Below are 17,579 nucleotides of genomic sequence, written 5' to 3' on the forward strand. Positions count from 1 at the left end.
CCTTTACTTCCACCTGAATTACCTGTCATTCAGCTAGAGGTACCTTATATGAGTGCAGATTGACGGAGGATGATATGGTGTTTGACATTACGCTATCTAGTCTGCTTCATATCAATTCAAGACCTGAATGAAAGTGAAAATTGATTCAGAATGGATAACACTTGCCAACATAGAACCTCAGTCAACTGGGGCCTATTGACAGGTAGATAGTAGATTCCTTGAGCATACGTCTCTAATGATGACACTGAGCTGACCTTACTGGACTGACTCCCTGAAGAACAAGGTACAGCTGTTCAAGGCAGTTAGTAACCAACCATTCTCCTTGTCTGATTCTGATTGTTGCTGGCAAACAGATTACTGTATTTTGTGAGGCTAAGTGGCTTTCAGCAATCAACTGGAGCTTCAGAGACAAACTGAGTATATGAACTGTTGACTAGTTGAATAATACTCTTTAATTTTATCCATTTAACTTCAGCCCCAAATATAAATATATTATGTTCAAGCTGAGTTTTGACTATTCATCGTTGTATCCTGAAATGAGGAACATGTTACTGAAAATCCTTCCCATCCCTCTCGAAGTGTTACTCCATTGCACATGAAATGTATTCACATTTGCAAATACTAACAACCATCACCTGTATAATGGAATGACAACAATGAAAACTTGGCTGGAACCCAGATTTCCTTCCTTACATGAGCGGTCAACCTAACCTCTTTGGCTATCCTTGCACGACTCATGGCCAGACCTAAATTTCCATAAGCTATCGTTCCTGCATCACAAACTGTAATCATACACACATTACATAATCCCCGCCCAGGGGAAGACATTTTAATTGAAAGTCACTGCCTAGTACTGTTAAGAGGAATGATGTAATGTTCCTTTGGACATTCATGCATGTCCAAAGGAATGGGCATTGCAGCAACTACAGCCATTATGAAATACGTGAAATGTATTTGCAGCTGCATGCATGCACGTCCAACGGGAACATTGCGTTGTTCTTCTTAACAACACACACACTGGAATATTGTATTTATCTGGCGCTACTGGGCAGCAACTTTAATTGAAAGTTTCCTCCTTTGTATGGTGTTACATAATGTATGTATGAGTACAGGCTGTGATGCAGGAACAATGATATAAGGGGGTTTAGGTCTGTCCATGGACGTGCATCACTAGCAAAAGCAGTTAAGAAGACTGCTTGCGTAAAGCGAGAAATCTAGGTTTGAGTCCTGGTCGGTCACAAATTTTCACTGTCTTCATTCCCTCGTGCAGCTGATGATTGATTGTATTCACAACTGTGAATACATTTCACGCATTTGATAATGGCTGTAGTCCCCACAATGCCTGTTTCTTTGCATATGCACATGTCCAAAGGATCACTGCAACATTCTTCTTAATAACACAGGCACTGCAAAATCATCTTTACCCAACGATACTGGATAGAGACTTTAAATTAAAATGTCCTTCCCTGTATGGGAACTACATAATGTGAACACAGGTACAGACTGTGAGGCAGTTACAGCGATGTATGGAGACTTGGATCTGGCCATGAGACATGCCTGGATAGCCAAAGAGGTTAAGTCGACTGCTCCTGTAAAGCAGGAATTCCAAGTTCGAGTCCCAGTCCAGCACAGATTATCACTGTCATCATACAGCTGATGTTTGTTCGTATTCGCAACTTCATGTCTATTATGGGAAATGGTTGGTGTCTGTTATATAGAAGGGCATTTACAAGCAATAGGCTGAGGGTAATGGTATGCAAGGATAGAGATTCTCTTATGTGTGGGGAGGGGACAGTGACCAACCACAATGGGATGTCCTGGGTGGTTGGGTACACACCTTAGGAAGCACGTAGAAAGTATGAGTATGAGGAGTGGTGTGACTGAGGAAGGAGATTACACTCAGGTGAGAGGTTCTGGGGTGGACCCAGGGATCTGAGGAGGAATATTGCTGCATTTCTAGTATGAGGTTACTGAAGCAAGGCTTGTAAGTGAACGTATCTGGCAACTAGTGGAACCCCTACCACATAATCCCTGCAGTTCATAACCACAGTGGTGAAATCTTTGTTAGCATGTTGGGATTGGTATTTAGGTGATGAATTTTTGCTGTTTCTGCAGACGTAAGATTGATTTCCATGTTGAGGGATTTGGGGGACGATGATGAGACACGGTTTAAAGTTAGGAAATACTGGTATGTTTACAGGGGATGCTCTGAGAGTAGGAGGAATGAATGACTGTTGGATGGAGGAGAAATTTGAGGCAGATGAGGTTCAATACTGGATTTGGATCGGACTGGATTGGATTGGAATGAGTAAGTGTATCCCCTGGAGGAACTGGGAGAAACAGAGAAGGTCTTTAACAAACACTACATGACTGTGGCTTTTTGGAAAGGTTTGATATTTCTGTGGGACAGAGGCTTCTAGAAAGGTTTGTATGACCATGCTGAGGGTATGTTGTAGGCTCCGGGTTCTGCAGGGTGGCAGTAGGGAGTTTCTGTGTGTGTGGTAAACTTAGTATGTCTGCAAGGCAGGGTTTGGTAGCTATGAGGGGATGCAGGGCGGTTTGTTGGAGGCTCTTTTAGTAGTAATCAAAGGCGAGAGTATGAATTCCTGGAGATCAAGGATTTCAATCTGTGAGATGGGGTGCAGGAATTTGGGATTGCACAGCACGAGAATTTTATGGACAGAGCAGGGTGGAGCAAGGTGGTCTGGGCCTTGTTCGTATGGTTTTGCAGAACTAGGTTGATGAGAGCTATGGATTGACTGACTCTGCACACACATGCCATTTGAGGGGATTCCATAACCAATGCAACAATGCAAGAACAGTATGTATAATAACTGGGTTCCAGATAAGGATAACAAAAATTTTCTGTACTGAAGCAGGAGGAAGGAGCAAGGATCCATAGTGTTAAAAAAATTAAAATTACAGAAATATACATGAGAATATCACAAAAAACCACAATTGATATGAAATATATGAAGTTTAATTGAGAAAGATGAAACCTGTGTATGTACAGAGAAACAAGAGATGACAACAAAATAAATGGGATGAGGTCACAGTGAAAATACAAACACAAATAAAAGGAAATAAAAATGCGATATTGGAGTGGGGTTCAGATCAGTGAGTGCACGAGTGTGAAAAGAGGGGGCAGTAGGTGTAACTGGATTAGTTAGGTCAGTATGGTGAATAAGGGAAGAGGGGGGAAGGGTCCGTTAGGTAGGAGGTGCAAGAAAGTGTATGCAGTTCAGGTAGGAGCAGGGAAACAAGCAAAAACAGGCACAGGTGAAGGTAAGAACTGAGATAAATTTGGAATTCCAGGAATAATTCTATCAGTAGGGAGAACACTGGACGCAAGGCACTGCATTTGCAGCCTGTGTGGGCACGTGCCCATGTGTTGTACACAGATTGTTGACAGAGGGTGGGCTAGGAAGTCAAAGCTTCACAGGGAGTGTGGTAAGCAGGCAGAAAGCATGTGGTTCAGAATGTGAAAAGAAAACACAAGAAAGTAGAGAAGGAAAAGGATGGACACTGGATAATGTAATGGGAAGTGATGGAGAACAGTAACAATGGGAAACAGCACTGAGTTGTAGTTTGGGACAGAATTCACTAGGTACAATCAAACAATAGAAAATGTGGGCGGGATAGCAACAATACCGAAAGGGTAGATTGCTACTAACCACACAGAGGTGGTGTTAAGTGACAGAAAGACCCATGAAAAAGACAATTTGGTATTATACAGCTATTGGGATAAGTCCTTCATGCCCTGAAGTGAGGTCTATTCTGACATTTTGTCCTCCCCAACTAGAATAGTTCGTTGTCCATTTTCTGCAATGACTTCCTCTTTCTGTTTTCCCAGTTTTTAAGCTTCTTTCTGTTTTCACATCTTTTCCACTAAGTTTCCCAATAACAATTTACTGTCATTTTTTTTCTGTCATATAGGCCACTTTTCTTGCGCGAAATTCTCACCTACTCATTACCTCTTGTTAACCCTTGTCCCTGCTCAAGATTTTCATGCGAATCAAAACCACCTCTCTTGCCATCATGAATCCCTTCACATAATAAAGGTTAGGTTAGGTCCTTTTGAAAATATGCTTTTGCAATATCTGAAATAAAATTAGACATTCTGTTTTTTGAAACCGGGAGTTACTCCAAAGGCCTAACACTAAAAGTCCCTTCTTCTGGATGTAACTCCATTTTACACCAGTCCCTTTTTTGCTTCAAATACAGCACTCTCTTTCACTTATCCAGCTAATCTGTGATCTACATGCCTGATCTGCCAACTTCCACTCCAACAGACTTCTCTCCACCTACAAAATCCTGCGGTTATCCGTCCATCAGTTTCCTTGTATGAGGTGATCTGCCAAGCCAACTTCAAACTGCAACAACAGGCCACACTTCACCTCATGAATTGCTTGGAGAGGGCTTTCCTGGGATTCATTAGCCTTCAGCCCCCAGTTTGGTTCAGATACACTGATGACACTTTTGCTATGTGAACTAATGGTTAGACAGAAACGTTAAAATTTTTGGAATCTCTAAATTATTCTCCCGATTAAATTTCACATGATCCTATTACAAATTCCATGCAATTCTCTTTGTTTCCTTGATGCTGACCTCATGCTCACCGAGGCATAGCTACACACTTCTGTTCACATTAAACTTACTAACAAGCAAAAGTAGTTACATTTTGACATTGCCATCCATTTCATGTGAAAGTTTCCCTCCTATACAGCCTTGGCATTTGAGGCAAACATCCTTGCACAGATGTACACTATTGACAGCAATACACTACCATTCTCACCTCAGCCTTCACTGGATGTAATTACCCCACTAGCCCAGTTCAAAAGCAGATTTCCTGGGCCATAACATCATGGTACTGTTGATCCCTCCAAAAAAACAATTTAGTAGTACACCTATTATGACTCAGTATCATTGTGGTCTTGAATGCATTAAAAAGCTACTAAGGATAAGCTCCATTCTGTCTGATATTCTGCCCACCACATCTAGAACAGCTTCCCCTCCTCCTTCCCCTCCAGTCTACCTTGACAGCTGTCTCTATGTCTTGTTTATGTACCTATTGGCTGCTCAGTGTCTGAATCACAAGGTGAGTTGTTACCTTACTCTTCCCACTATTTACATATCAGATTGACTACTTCATTATACAAGAAAGATTTAACAATTAATAAAGGAAGGAAGGTTAGCATTTAACATCTCACAGCCTACCACAGATGGGAGCACAAGACCTGGAATGGAAAAGGATAGGCAAGGAAATGGACTCTACCCATTTTCAAAAGAACTATCCCAGAATTTTATTCCTGTTTTAAAGAAACCACACAGAGCCTAAATCTGGAAAAGGCCAGAGGGAGACCCAAGTCCTGATTCTCCGAATATTTCTAATAAGAAGAGAAATAGTACAAATGACAGTGGGAAGATCGTACCCATTACATGGACAACAGAGATATTGAAAAATCTAGTTGTATGGTAAATAAAGCAGAAAGGTAAATATATAAAGCAACTACACAAAACAAAACCAAAATTACAAAAAAATTGGTAGTAGGATGCAGCGTTTGGACTCACTAAAAGAGCTGTATATAGAAGACAGTAGAAAGAGCATGTTGACAATGTAATATTTATTTGCAGGATATAGTAAAAAAGTCTTTGCTGGTATGAATAACTTCACTCAAGCAGAGAAGCACGGATATTACTAAGAAAGGTGGAAAATTTACAATACAACAACAAAAAATACCTGTAACCCCAATCAATTTTGCCCTTCTGTTAGTATCAAAATTAAGAGCACTGAAAGAAAAAGTTGTCCCAAGTGAAACAAGTACTTCAAACTTAAAAAGCTGGAACGATGGAAACTGAATGCACTTACTCTTCCACAAGTGAAACCAGCTGTCCCATACAATGCCAAAACAATGCAGAGTAGCACAGATTTCCTAATATCAACCCAATATTTATCAAGAATTGTGTGAAGTATGCAAGAGTCAGCTTGGTGCACATTTTCACAAACACATTACAAACTGCCATGTTAATTTATATGCTCAAAGATAACGGCCACACTAAAATCAGAAAAGCCAGCAGATGACCCAGAGCACTCCAGGCTGCTTCATTTGTGGTCTACAGTCTACACGTTATGGGAGCAGATCAGTTCATAACAATGTCAGTCCCATGTTGTTTGAAGTGATTTTGATTAACATGTGAACTTTTGACCACAATGCAAGCACACAAAACAATTCATGTCACACACTGTATCAACAGCAAGTCATACACAGACAAGAAATAAACATTATTACTTGATTAAATACACAAAGTGCTTGTATACTAATATTTCATAGCTATACAAACAGAATTAATACATTGTTTGCAGTACCTGCCAAAACCATACAACTTGTTTGCTGTTTCTGGTATAATGCCGATAAATTGAATTACGTTGCCAATCATCGACATCAATTTCCTGCATACCACAGAGCATCAGCTCCAGTTCACGTTCATCAAAATATTTTAACCATTCAAGAGGTACCACTTCACTGAAACCATCCAGGAATGCTTTGGTCTGTTCTTCAATGCCACGTGTCATTCTCCATTCTGTCATCAGCCTGTGCAGTAATTAAAAGGCACTCTGCTAGTAATGCATGAAAATTTTCTTTAATTAGTATCCATACTAACAAAAAAATTATTTCACCTCATGTATTCTTCTTTATTTTCTTCAACAACACGGATCTTGTCACCATTTTCTTTCAGTTCATGGTGTATTACTTGACCCAAAATTTCAAAATCGACACTGAAATAGAGTTCTAGGCCACATTCTTCAATGTTGTTATCTTTAATCCAAACAAGTGAATTGTAGAATTCTGGGTCTATTGATTCAATGTCCTTCATTGTCAACTTTTTATTTAACATTCTCTTATAAAATGGCATTGTAAATCCAGAATAAATGAAACGTCCATGATAAAGAGCCTGTGGAAACAAAAGCAATTACCTTACAACAATTCAAACACTGCAAACAAATAATTTTACACATAATTTGATGCCTGTTGACAACTACTTCAAGAAAATCTACATCTATATCTACATCCATACTTCCTATTGTACCAGTTACTAAGGCTTCTTCCAGCAACATATGGAGTGCTGGAAGAATTAGTGTTTAAGTGCCTTTGTGCACACTGTAATCTTGTCCTCACAATCCCTATGTGAGCAAAACACAGGGGTTTGTAGTATACTCCTAGATTCATCATTTGAAGTTTGTTCTCGAAGATTCATCATTTGAAGTTTGTTCTTGAAACTTTTTAAGTAGACTTTCCCGGGAAAACTTCATCAGTATCTCTGAGACATTCTCCCATGGGACAAACAGATGCGTGACCATTCATGTTATCTTTCTTTGCTGTGTTCAGTACTGTCTGTTCATTTAATTTGGTACAGGTCCCACAGGCTTCATCAATATTCTAAGATGGGTCTCACAAGTCTTTCATATGCTATCTCCTTCACAGACTGCCTGTTTTAACCTAGAAATCTACCAATGAACAGAAGTCTGGTACCTGCATTACCTATGACAGCCTATGTTATCATTCCAATTCATATCTTCACAAAAAACAATCACGTATTTGTATGAACTCACTAATTATAACAGTCCCCCACGGATGTCGTAGTCACATGATGCAACATTTTTTTCGTTTAGTCAAGTATACAATTTTACATTTCTGAATATTAAAAGCAAGCAGTCAGCCTCTACACCACTTTAAAATCTTATGATTCAACTGCATATTTGTTACTATTAATATTGTCTGCAAGATCACTGATGTACAACATGAACAGCAAGGATCCCAACACACTTCCCTGGGGTACACCTGAAGTTACTTCTACATCTGACGACAAGTCTCCATCCAAGATAACATTCTGCATCCTCCCTACCAAAAGTCTTCAATCCAGTCATAAATTTCCCTTGATATCCAACATGATTGTACTCTTGACAATAAGCGTAGGTGTGGTATCGAGTCAAATGCTTTTCAGAAATCAAGAAATACTGCATCTACCTGACTACCTTGATCCATAGCTTTCAGTATGTCATGCGAGAAAAGAGAGTTAGGTTTCACATTGTAGGGAAGCAGCCTACTCACGCCTTATAAAATTCTCATCAGTCTTTCCATTGTGTGGCAGCCTAGTCCGCTGTAACTGGCTCTGACGTCATAAATGTTGCGCAACACTTTAAAAATCAAGTAAATAACCTGAAACGGTTCTAGCATGTCAGGAGTAATACTAAATCAATATGTGTTGAATATCAGTTCGATAACTTTAACCATTTTCGAAATTTGGACATTTTTCTGTAAAAATCATTGGCGCAACAGAAAAGAGCTAGAGACTTAAAAATTTGTATTTAGATTCCTTTTTCATAATAATTTAGTAGAAACAGTATTCTGGATCTCACAAATTAAGATTTTAGTTGAAATTCATGATTTTCTGGTTTTTGTCTTAAAAATTAAGGAAGCAAGATACATTAAGTAGGCGAATAAATAAGGCTAGGATGTTTAAATTTAAGTAGAAGGGAGATCCGCTATAATCATAAAGATGTGAGAAGTTTCAGTTGAATAACTATAAAACTATAGCGATAGCGTATGTCCAAAGGGCAAGTTCAGAGCTCGTCTACTGCGTGTAGTGTAATTAAATTAATTCTCTCGCCCAAAATATTTGACTTAGCCACGTCAATAACTTAAAGTGGTGAACATTTTATAATAACAATTAATTCCACCCGCCGCCCCACATATGGTTAATTGGCCGGGAAATGCATCTACATTACATTACAAACTAAACATTATATAACAACAAAATTCCACCAGCCGCTCCACAAGATGGTCTTTTTTTTTCGGAATTAAATGCTGATTGGCACTGAGGAGGTCTTTCTGTTCAAGATCCTACAACAAATTAATGTCAAGGATATAGGATGGTAGTTTTGTTGATCATTTGCACTGCCCTTCTTATAGACGGGTGTGACCTGCACTTATTTCCCAGAACTGGGCACAGTTTTTTGTTCAAGGGATCTACAATGGGTTCTAATTAGAAGAGGGGCTAACTTAGCCACAAATGTAGTACAGAATCTGATAAAGATTCCATCAGGACCTGGAGCTTTGTTCAATTTTTAACGATTTTAGCTGTTCCTCACCACTGACACTATTATTTCAGACATCTTTTCAGTGGCATGAGGATTAAACTGGGGAAATACTCCTGGATTTTCCTTTGTAAAGGAAAATCTGAAAATTAAGTTAAGCATTTCAGCTTTTGCTTTGCTACTCTCAATTTCAGTTCCTGTCTCATTCACTAGGGACTGTACACTAACTTCGGTGCCACTGGCAACTTTTACATACGAAAGAATTTCTTTGGGATTTTTAAAGTATCATCTGACTATATTCTGCTATGGCAGTCATTGAAGGCATCATGCCTTGCTCTCTTGACAGCATGGTGTGATTTATTCAGAATCTCTCTATCTATAGCCCTACACCATAGTGTTATTTCTTAATCTTTCTGCCTTTTATCTCATTTCTCAATCTGTTCTCTGTTCTTTCAATAGATACTATGAAGAATTTTGCACTATAAACAATCACCTGTTAATATGAAAGCTTTCCAATTAAAAGACCATCTTACAAATACGTCAAAATTGTGGGCAGAACTGTGACTGTTAAAAGAAACATAATTACTAAACCAACAAAAAACAACTTATGAACAAAGTAGTACTTTACAGTAATGTATTGAAGCTTAAAACATTGAAGTACTTGTGTTGAACATACCATTGCTATGAAACGACCAATAAATTTGAAGTATAGTAAGTGATCTGGATTTACATATGAAGCTGGATTTATTTGTAGACTGTAATTGTTCTTGTTTGCATATTCAAAAAGACAATACATTGGATTCAGTACTTCATGTGACAACAAAAAGAACCATTCTCTGCAAAAGAAAAGATCCATTCAAAGATGTCAATACACAATGTAGAACGCTTATGTTGTGATATGGAAGTCAAATTACACAAATATAAAATCTAACATTGTAACATCTACAGTGTAAATATCTGGAATTATTTGAAAACAAAAAGTTAGCTGAGCCTAATAACTTTAGCTAAAATAATTAATTCATTCCTAATATGGGACATAATGCAAGAATAACACTGCAGCTTTTGTGCAAAATACTGCTTTTTTGTAACATCTGGAATTCAACAGATCTTCCATAATGGAAAAAAAACCATCATAAGTCTCATCCCAAGGGAAAATAAAACTGCCACAGATATTACAGTTAGATATCAATTTTCTGGACAGAAATACTATTTAAACCTTGGAGAGAATGAAAGATTAAACTGGTTCACTGAAAATCACATCATACAACATACCCAAGCAGACTTCAGGTGTAACTGTTCAACGGAGGGAAAAGTAGGGTTGCTATTCAATAAACCAAGGGTAACTTAAAGGGCCATTAAAACAGCAGTTTACATCAACTCCAAATATGTATGTGATTACATACAGAAATCAGACGTTCTCAAACTGAATCACAGTGCAACTTGAAAAATGTTTAACTGATTCAAAGGCTTCCCCCCCATCAAAGATACTGTCAAGTCTGAAATCATCAGATTAAATGGCTTTAAACTGGCCTGCCACAAAATGCTGTTGCTTCTTAGTCAGTCAGTGTATCAGTGATTCAGTCCTCCTCCTGATTAAGCATGAAGGAGTTAATGTTTTGTTTTACATATATGTTCTAGAATTTTGGAAACTAATGAACACAGTATCAAAGTGCTGTTTGGAGCTTGAGTGACTAGTGTACACAGAGGGGAGAGAGGTTTGCAGGTATAAAATGGGGATGTGCAACATCAACATTAAAATTCACATATAAAATATATATACAACCGGTTACGAAATAATGCTGTGGGGCACTCATAAGTAAATCGTAAGAAACTGGGAGTTTGTATAGAACCACATGATGTGAATAGCTAATGCCATAAAATTAACATGAATCAGCTCCCTGAGATCTGAAATGTCTGTATCTGTTTTGAAAATACACAAAGACTCACAGCAGTACTGGACTATCATCATCATCTTTGCTCCTCACTTTGTGGTCAAACATAAAAAAAATAGGACCTTGCCCAAAAAGTAACAGGAAAATAAAAGAAATAAAACTTACAATGTATCATGGGAAACAGGTGAGGTACTGATATCAGTTCATAGGCTTCCATGGTCAGTATTATTTTGGATAAAATACACTACTGGCCGATAAAGTTGCTACACCACGAAGATGACATGCTACAGAGGCGAAATTTAACCGACAGGAATAATATGCTGTGATACGCAAATGATTAGCTTTTCAGAGAATTCACTCAAGGTTGGTGCCGGTGGCGACACCTACAACGTGCTCACTTGAGGAAAGTTTCCAACTGATTTCTCATACACAAACAGCAGTTGACCGGCATTGCCTGGTGAAACGTTGTTATGATGCCTCGTGTAAGGAGGAGAAATGTGTAACATCACGTTTCTGACTTTGATAAAGGTCAGATTGTAGCCTATCGCGATTGCGGTTTATCGTATCGCGACATTGCTGCTCGCGTTGGTAGAGGTCCAATGACTGTTAGCAGAATATGGAATCGGTGGGTTCAGGATGGTAATACGGAACGCCGTGCTGGATCCCAATGGCCTCGTGTCACTAGCAGGCCAGATGACAGGCATCTTATCCACATGGCTGTAACGGATCGTGCAGCCACATCTCGATCCCTGAATCAACAGATGGGGACATTTGCAAGACAACAATCATCTGCACGAACAGTTTGACTACGTTTGCAGCAGCATGGACTCTCAGCTCGGAGACCATGGCTGCGGTTACTCTTGACGCTGCATCACAGACATGAGCACCTGCGATGGTGTACTTAACAACGAACTTGGGTACACGAACGGCAAAACGTCATTTTTTCGGATGAATCGAGGTTCTGTTTACAGCATCATGACGGTCGCATCCGTGTTTGGTGACATTGCGGTGAACGCATATTGGAAGCATATATTGGTCATCGCCATACTGGCGTATCACCCGGCGTGATGGTATGGGGTGCCAATGGTTACACGTCTCGGTCACCTCTTGCTCACATTGACGGCACTCTGAACAGTGGACATTACATTTTTATTTATTTATTTATTGTTCCACGGAACCAAATTAAGGAGAAGTCTCCATGGTCATGGAACGAGTCAATACATGAAATTATAACACGATATTAGAAACAGATAAAATGAAATATAAAAAAACATATTCAGGTGACAAGTCGTAAGTTTAAATGAAGAAAATCAACAATGTAACACTGGAATTTGCTTAATTTTTTAGCTCTTCCAGGAGCTCCTCGACAAAATAGAAGGAGTGAGCCATGAGGAAACTCCTCAGTTTAGACTTAAAAAGAGTTTGGGCTACTGCTAAGGTTTTTGAGTTCTTGTGGTAGCTTATTGAAAATGGATGCAGCAGAATACTGCACTCCTTTCTGCACAAGAGTCAAGGAAGTGCATTCCACATGCAGATTTGATTTCTGCCTAGTATTAACTGAGTGAAAGCTGCTAACTCTTGGGAATAGGCTAATATTGCTAACAACAAACGACATTAAAGAAAATATATACTGTGAGGGCAATGTCAGAATTCCCAGATTTTTGAATAGGGGTCGACAAGAGATTTTTGAACTTACACCACATATAGCTCGAACAGCCTGTTTTTGAGCCAAAAATACCCTTTTTGAATCAGAAGAATTACCCCAAAAAATAATACCATGCGACATAAGCGTATGAAAATATGCAAAGTAGACTACTTTTCGTGTTGAAGTGTCACTTATTTCAGATACTGTTCTAATGGTAAATAAAGTAGCATTTAGCTTCTGAACAAGATCCTGGACATGGGCTTTCCACAACAGCTTACTATCTATCCGAACACCTAGGAACTTGAACTGTTCCGTCTCGCTTATAATATGCCTATTCTGTCTGATCAAAATATCGGTTCTTGTTGAATTGTGAGTTAGAAACTGTAAAAACTGAGTCTTACTGTGATTTAGCATCAAATTATTTTCCACAAGCCACGAACTTATTTCATGAACTACATTATTTGTTACTGTTTCAATATTACACACAAGATCCTTCACTATCAAGCTGGTGTCATCAGCAAACAGAAATATTTTTGAATCGCCTGTAATACTAGAAGGCATATCATTTATATAAATAAGAAACAGCAGTGGCCCCAGCACCGACCCTTGGGGAACGCCCCACTTAACAGTGCCCCATTGGGACTGAACATCACTACCACTCTCAATATTGCGGAGAATTACCCTCTGCTTTCTGTTCTTAAAGTAAGAGCTACTCCTCTTACTCCATAATGGTCCAACTTCTGCAGTAATATTTTGTGGTCAACAAAGTCAAAAGCCTTCGTTAAATCAAAGAAACACCTAGCGTTCGGAACCTTCTATTTAATCCGTCCAAAACCTCAGAGAGAAAAGAGAATATAGCATTTTCAGTTGTTAAACCATTTCTAAAACCAAACTAAACATTTGACAGCAAATTATGTGAATTTAAATACTCCAGTAACCTTGTATATACAACCTTCTCGATAACTTTAGCAAACACCGATGGCATAGAAATAGGTCTAAAATTGTCAACATTATCAATGTCTCCCTTTTTATAAAGTGGCTTCACTACCGAGTACTTTAATCGGTCAGGAAACCGACCACTCCTAAAGGAAAAGTTAAAGATATGGCTGAGAACTGGGCTAACATACATAGAACAATACTTCAGTATTCTGCTAGATACCCCGTCATATCCATGAGAGTTCTTGGTCTTTACTGATTTAATTATTAGCTCAGTCTCCCTCTTGTCAGTATTATGGAGGAGCATTTCAGGTAACAGTCTCGGAAAACTTTTTTCTAAGAGCGCTATATGATTCCCTGTTGGGACTAGGTTTCTATTTAGTTCACCTGCTATATTCAGAAAGTGATTATTAAATACTGTACATATATGCGACTTATCAGTAACACGGACATTCCCACTACGCACTGATTCTATATCCTCGACCTGTCTCTGCAGACCAGCAACTTCCTTTACGACTGACCATATGGTTCTAATTTTATCCTGAGACTTAGCTATTCTATCTGCATACCACATACTTTTTGCCTTCCTAATAACATTTTTAAGCACCTTACAATACTGTTTTAGATTTTGACTGTTTCTAACGTTTTGATATAATTGCCACTTTGTTCTAAAAGATATTCTTATCCCTCTAGTCAGCCATCCAGGCTGCCTGTTTGTGCTAGTACCCTGTTTTAAACGTTCTAACGGAAAGCAACTTTCAAAGAGCATGAGAAAAGTCTTGAGAAAAGCATTATATTTATCGTCTACTGTATCAGCACTATAAACATCTTGCCACTCTTGTTCCTTTATAAGGTTTACAAAGGTCTCTACAGCAACTGGATCAGCTTTCCTGAACAGCTGATGACTATATTTAACACGTGTTGCAGCACAAAAATCTTTTAAAGTTAAAATTTGTGCATCATGATCTGAAAGGCCATTCACCTTTTTGCTAACAGAATGCCCTTCTAGTAATGAGGAATGAACAAAAATGTTGTCTATGGTTGTTCTACTGTTCCCTTGCACTCTCGTTGGAAAGAATACGGTTTGCATAAGATTATATGAATTAAAGAGGTCTACCAGCATCCTCTTCCTTGCACAATCACTTATACAATTTATATTGAAGTCACCACATATAACTAACTTTTTGTATTTCCTATGAAGTGAAGCAAGAACCTCCTCTAGCTTTAGCAAAAATGTTGTGAAATCGGAGTCTGGGGATCTATAAATAACAACAGTTAGAAGTTTAGCTCCATTAAATTTAACCACACCTGCACAACATTCAAACACCTTTTCAGTGCAGTACTTTGAAACATCAATTGACTCAAATGGGATGCCATTTCTCACATACACGGCAACTCCCCCACATCACAAAGAGCTCCTCGAAAAGCTGCCAGCCAACCTGTATCCTGGCAAAGGAAGCCTCTGAATTGACTGTTTCTAACGTTTTGATATAATTGCCACTTTGTTCTACAAGATATTCTTATCCCTCTAGTCAGCCACCCAGGCTGCCTGTTTGTGCTAGTACCCTGTTTTAAACGTTCTAACGGAAAGCAACTTTCAAAGAGCATGAGAAAAGTCTTGAGAAAAGCATTATATTTATCGTCGACTGTATCAGCGCTATAAACATCTTGCCACTCTTGTTCCTTTATAAGGATGTGTTATGACCCATGGCGCTACCCTTCATTCGATCCCTGCGAAACCCTACATTTCAGCAGGAAAATGCACGACCGCATGTTGCAGGTCCTGTACGGGCCTTTCTGGATACAGAAAATGTTCAAATGCTGCCCTGGCCAGCACATTCTCCAGATCTCTCACCAATTGAAAACGTCTGGTCAATGGTGGCCGAGCAATTGGCTGGTCACAATACGCCAGTCACTACTCTTGATCAACTGTGGTATCATGTTGAAGCTGCATGGGCAGCTGTACCTGTACACACCATCCAAGCTCTCTCTGACTCAATGCCCAGGCGTATCAAGGCCGTTATTACGGCCAGAGGTGGTTGTTCTGGGTACTGATTTCTCAGGATCTATGCACCCAAATTGCATGAAAATGTAATCACATGTTAGTTCAAGTATAATATATTTGTCCAATGAATACCCGTTTATCATCTGCATTTCTTCTTGGTCTAGCAATTTTAATGGCCAGTAGTGTAATTTTGGGTATTGGCTCACGTAACTATTACAGCTAAATTGCCAACATTTTGATCGACTTACTGAAATTCTCTTCAGGGTGGTTCACTGCTGTGTACTAGTGAATGTCTTCCTTTATACACTGCCATTTTCAGTTATCTGGTGGCTTCAAACATCACATATCTGAGATTTCATTGGACAATTTGAAGAGGTTGTTATGGAAGGATGGCTGTACAGATGCTATTACCTATGCTATCCTCAAGGCTAACTCGAAGACAACTCTAGTAAGTGACTGGCAGAAGGTAGCATATCGGCTGTCTGTTGCTTGTGCCACTCTGGCAACTGATTGGCGGGCTGCTCCGATTGGTGACTGGAAAGTAATAGTAAAGCAATAGATTGTCTCCAGGGGATGGTGTTTTCCTGCGCCGAGGTGTTAAGGCCACACACGAGTTCTCTCGCAGCTACTGTCTACACTGCCAAACCTGGGCCCAGTAGTGCCACCTGCTGCCAAACAGAGGCGGTCTACCACACTGAAATCACTGGCAGCCAGGCCACAGGTTACTAATAGCCATCCTCCCTGTTCATGTTATTATGGCATTTAATTATTTCAATAACTTCTCTTATTTTCCGTTGCTGCATTCACAGCTGACAACCAAGTATGTGAGATTCTTGAAAATTTGTAGGATGGCCACAATCCTAGTGGTGTTCTGCTACAGTTGACTTTCTATTCTGTCCCATTCATACGTAATGTCCATGCTCCAAAATGCAAGTGCTATTGGATCTCCCGGTTTCACCAACACAGACTTCACCACACTCACATCAAAAATTGTAGATACCTGCAGTTTGGAGAGTATTGATGAGATCTTTAGTCGACCCCAACAAATCTCAGATCTTGTGGCCACTCTGAAATACACGTCTGAGTCCTGCGCGACATGGAACCTTGCCTAAACAGTCACTGACATCTCTCACATAAGGCAAGGTTCTGTGTAGCATAGGAATCACACCTGTATTTCAGAGTGGCCACAAGATCCGAGATTTATTGATCCACTAAGGATTCTGTGAATGCTCTCCACAATGCAGGTGTGTACAAACTTCAGTGTGAATGCGGCAAGGTTTATGTTGTTGAAACTGGTAGATCCATTAGCACTTGCACTTCAGAGCATGAACTTTATGTACAGCTGGGATAAACGCTCTAAAAGAATGAACAGGGAGGATGCCTAAAATAACCCGTCACCTGGCTGCCAATGACTCCAGCCTGGTGGATTGCATGTGCTTGCCGGCCAGTAGTGCCACTCGTCTTAGGTTTGGTAGTGCAGATGGTAGTCATGAGAACTGCTATGTGGCCTTAATGCCTCACTGCAGGAAAACACCTTCCCCCGGATACAAGCTGCTAATTTACTATTACCTTCCAGTCACCAATAAAAATTGCCCACCCATCACTTACCATAGTGGCATGTGCAACAGACAGCTGATTTACTACCTTCTACCAATCACCTATTAGAGGTTGTCTTTCAGTCAGCCACCAGGGTAGCACAAGCAGTAGCACACTATACAGCCACCACTCCATAACAACCTCTTAAAATAGTCCAATGACATCTCAGATATGTGACATCAGTAGCTACCAGATAACAAAAATGACAGTATGTAAGACGAGACATTCACCAGTATACAGCAGTGAACCACCCTGAAGAGGATCAAGTAGCTCGTTATGTCAGAAATTTACCCGTTTTTGTAATTACATTATAGTAACTGAAAGGTAAGGTACTGACACCAATCAAGCCAACTAAATTACAACACATGAGTTAAAATATAGATCTAATACAACAAATCAGCAGAAAAG

General features: G+C 39.4%; 1 protein-coding gene across 2 annotated transcripts in view; it reads right to left on the bottom strand.

Moving 5' to 3' along the window:
* The window catches only part of LOC126457905 (E3 ubiquitin-protein ligase Su(dx)), a 129,509-nt gene that overhangs the window by 19,003 nt on the left and 92,927 nt on the right, over positions 1-17,579 (bottom strand). For both annotated transcript variants that reach the window (XM_050094581.1, XM_050094582.1), the window contains exons 11-13: positions 9,774-9,933; positions 6,680-6,954; positions 6,368-6,593 (exon numbers count right to left, since the gene is read on the bottom strand). In XM_050094581.1, the coding sequence (XP_049950538.1) occupies positions 6,368-6,593; positions 6,680-6,954; positions 9,774-9,933 (661 nt within the window). The remainder of the gene's footprint in view (positions 1-6,367; positions 6,594-6,679; positions 6,955-9,773; positions 9,934-17,579) is intronic.

This window comes from Schistocerca serialis, chromosome 2, assembly GCF_023864345.2.
Source record: "Schistocerca serialis cubense isolate TAMUIC-IGC-003099 chromosome 2, iqSchSeri2.2, whole genome shotgun sequence".
NCBI lineage: Eukaryota > Metazoa > Arthropoda > Insecta > Orthoptera > Acrididae > Schistocerca > Schistocerca serialis.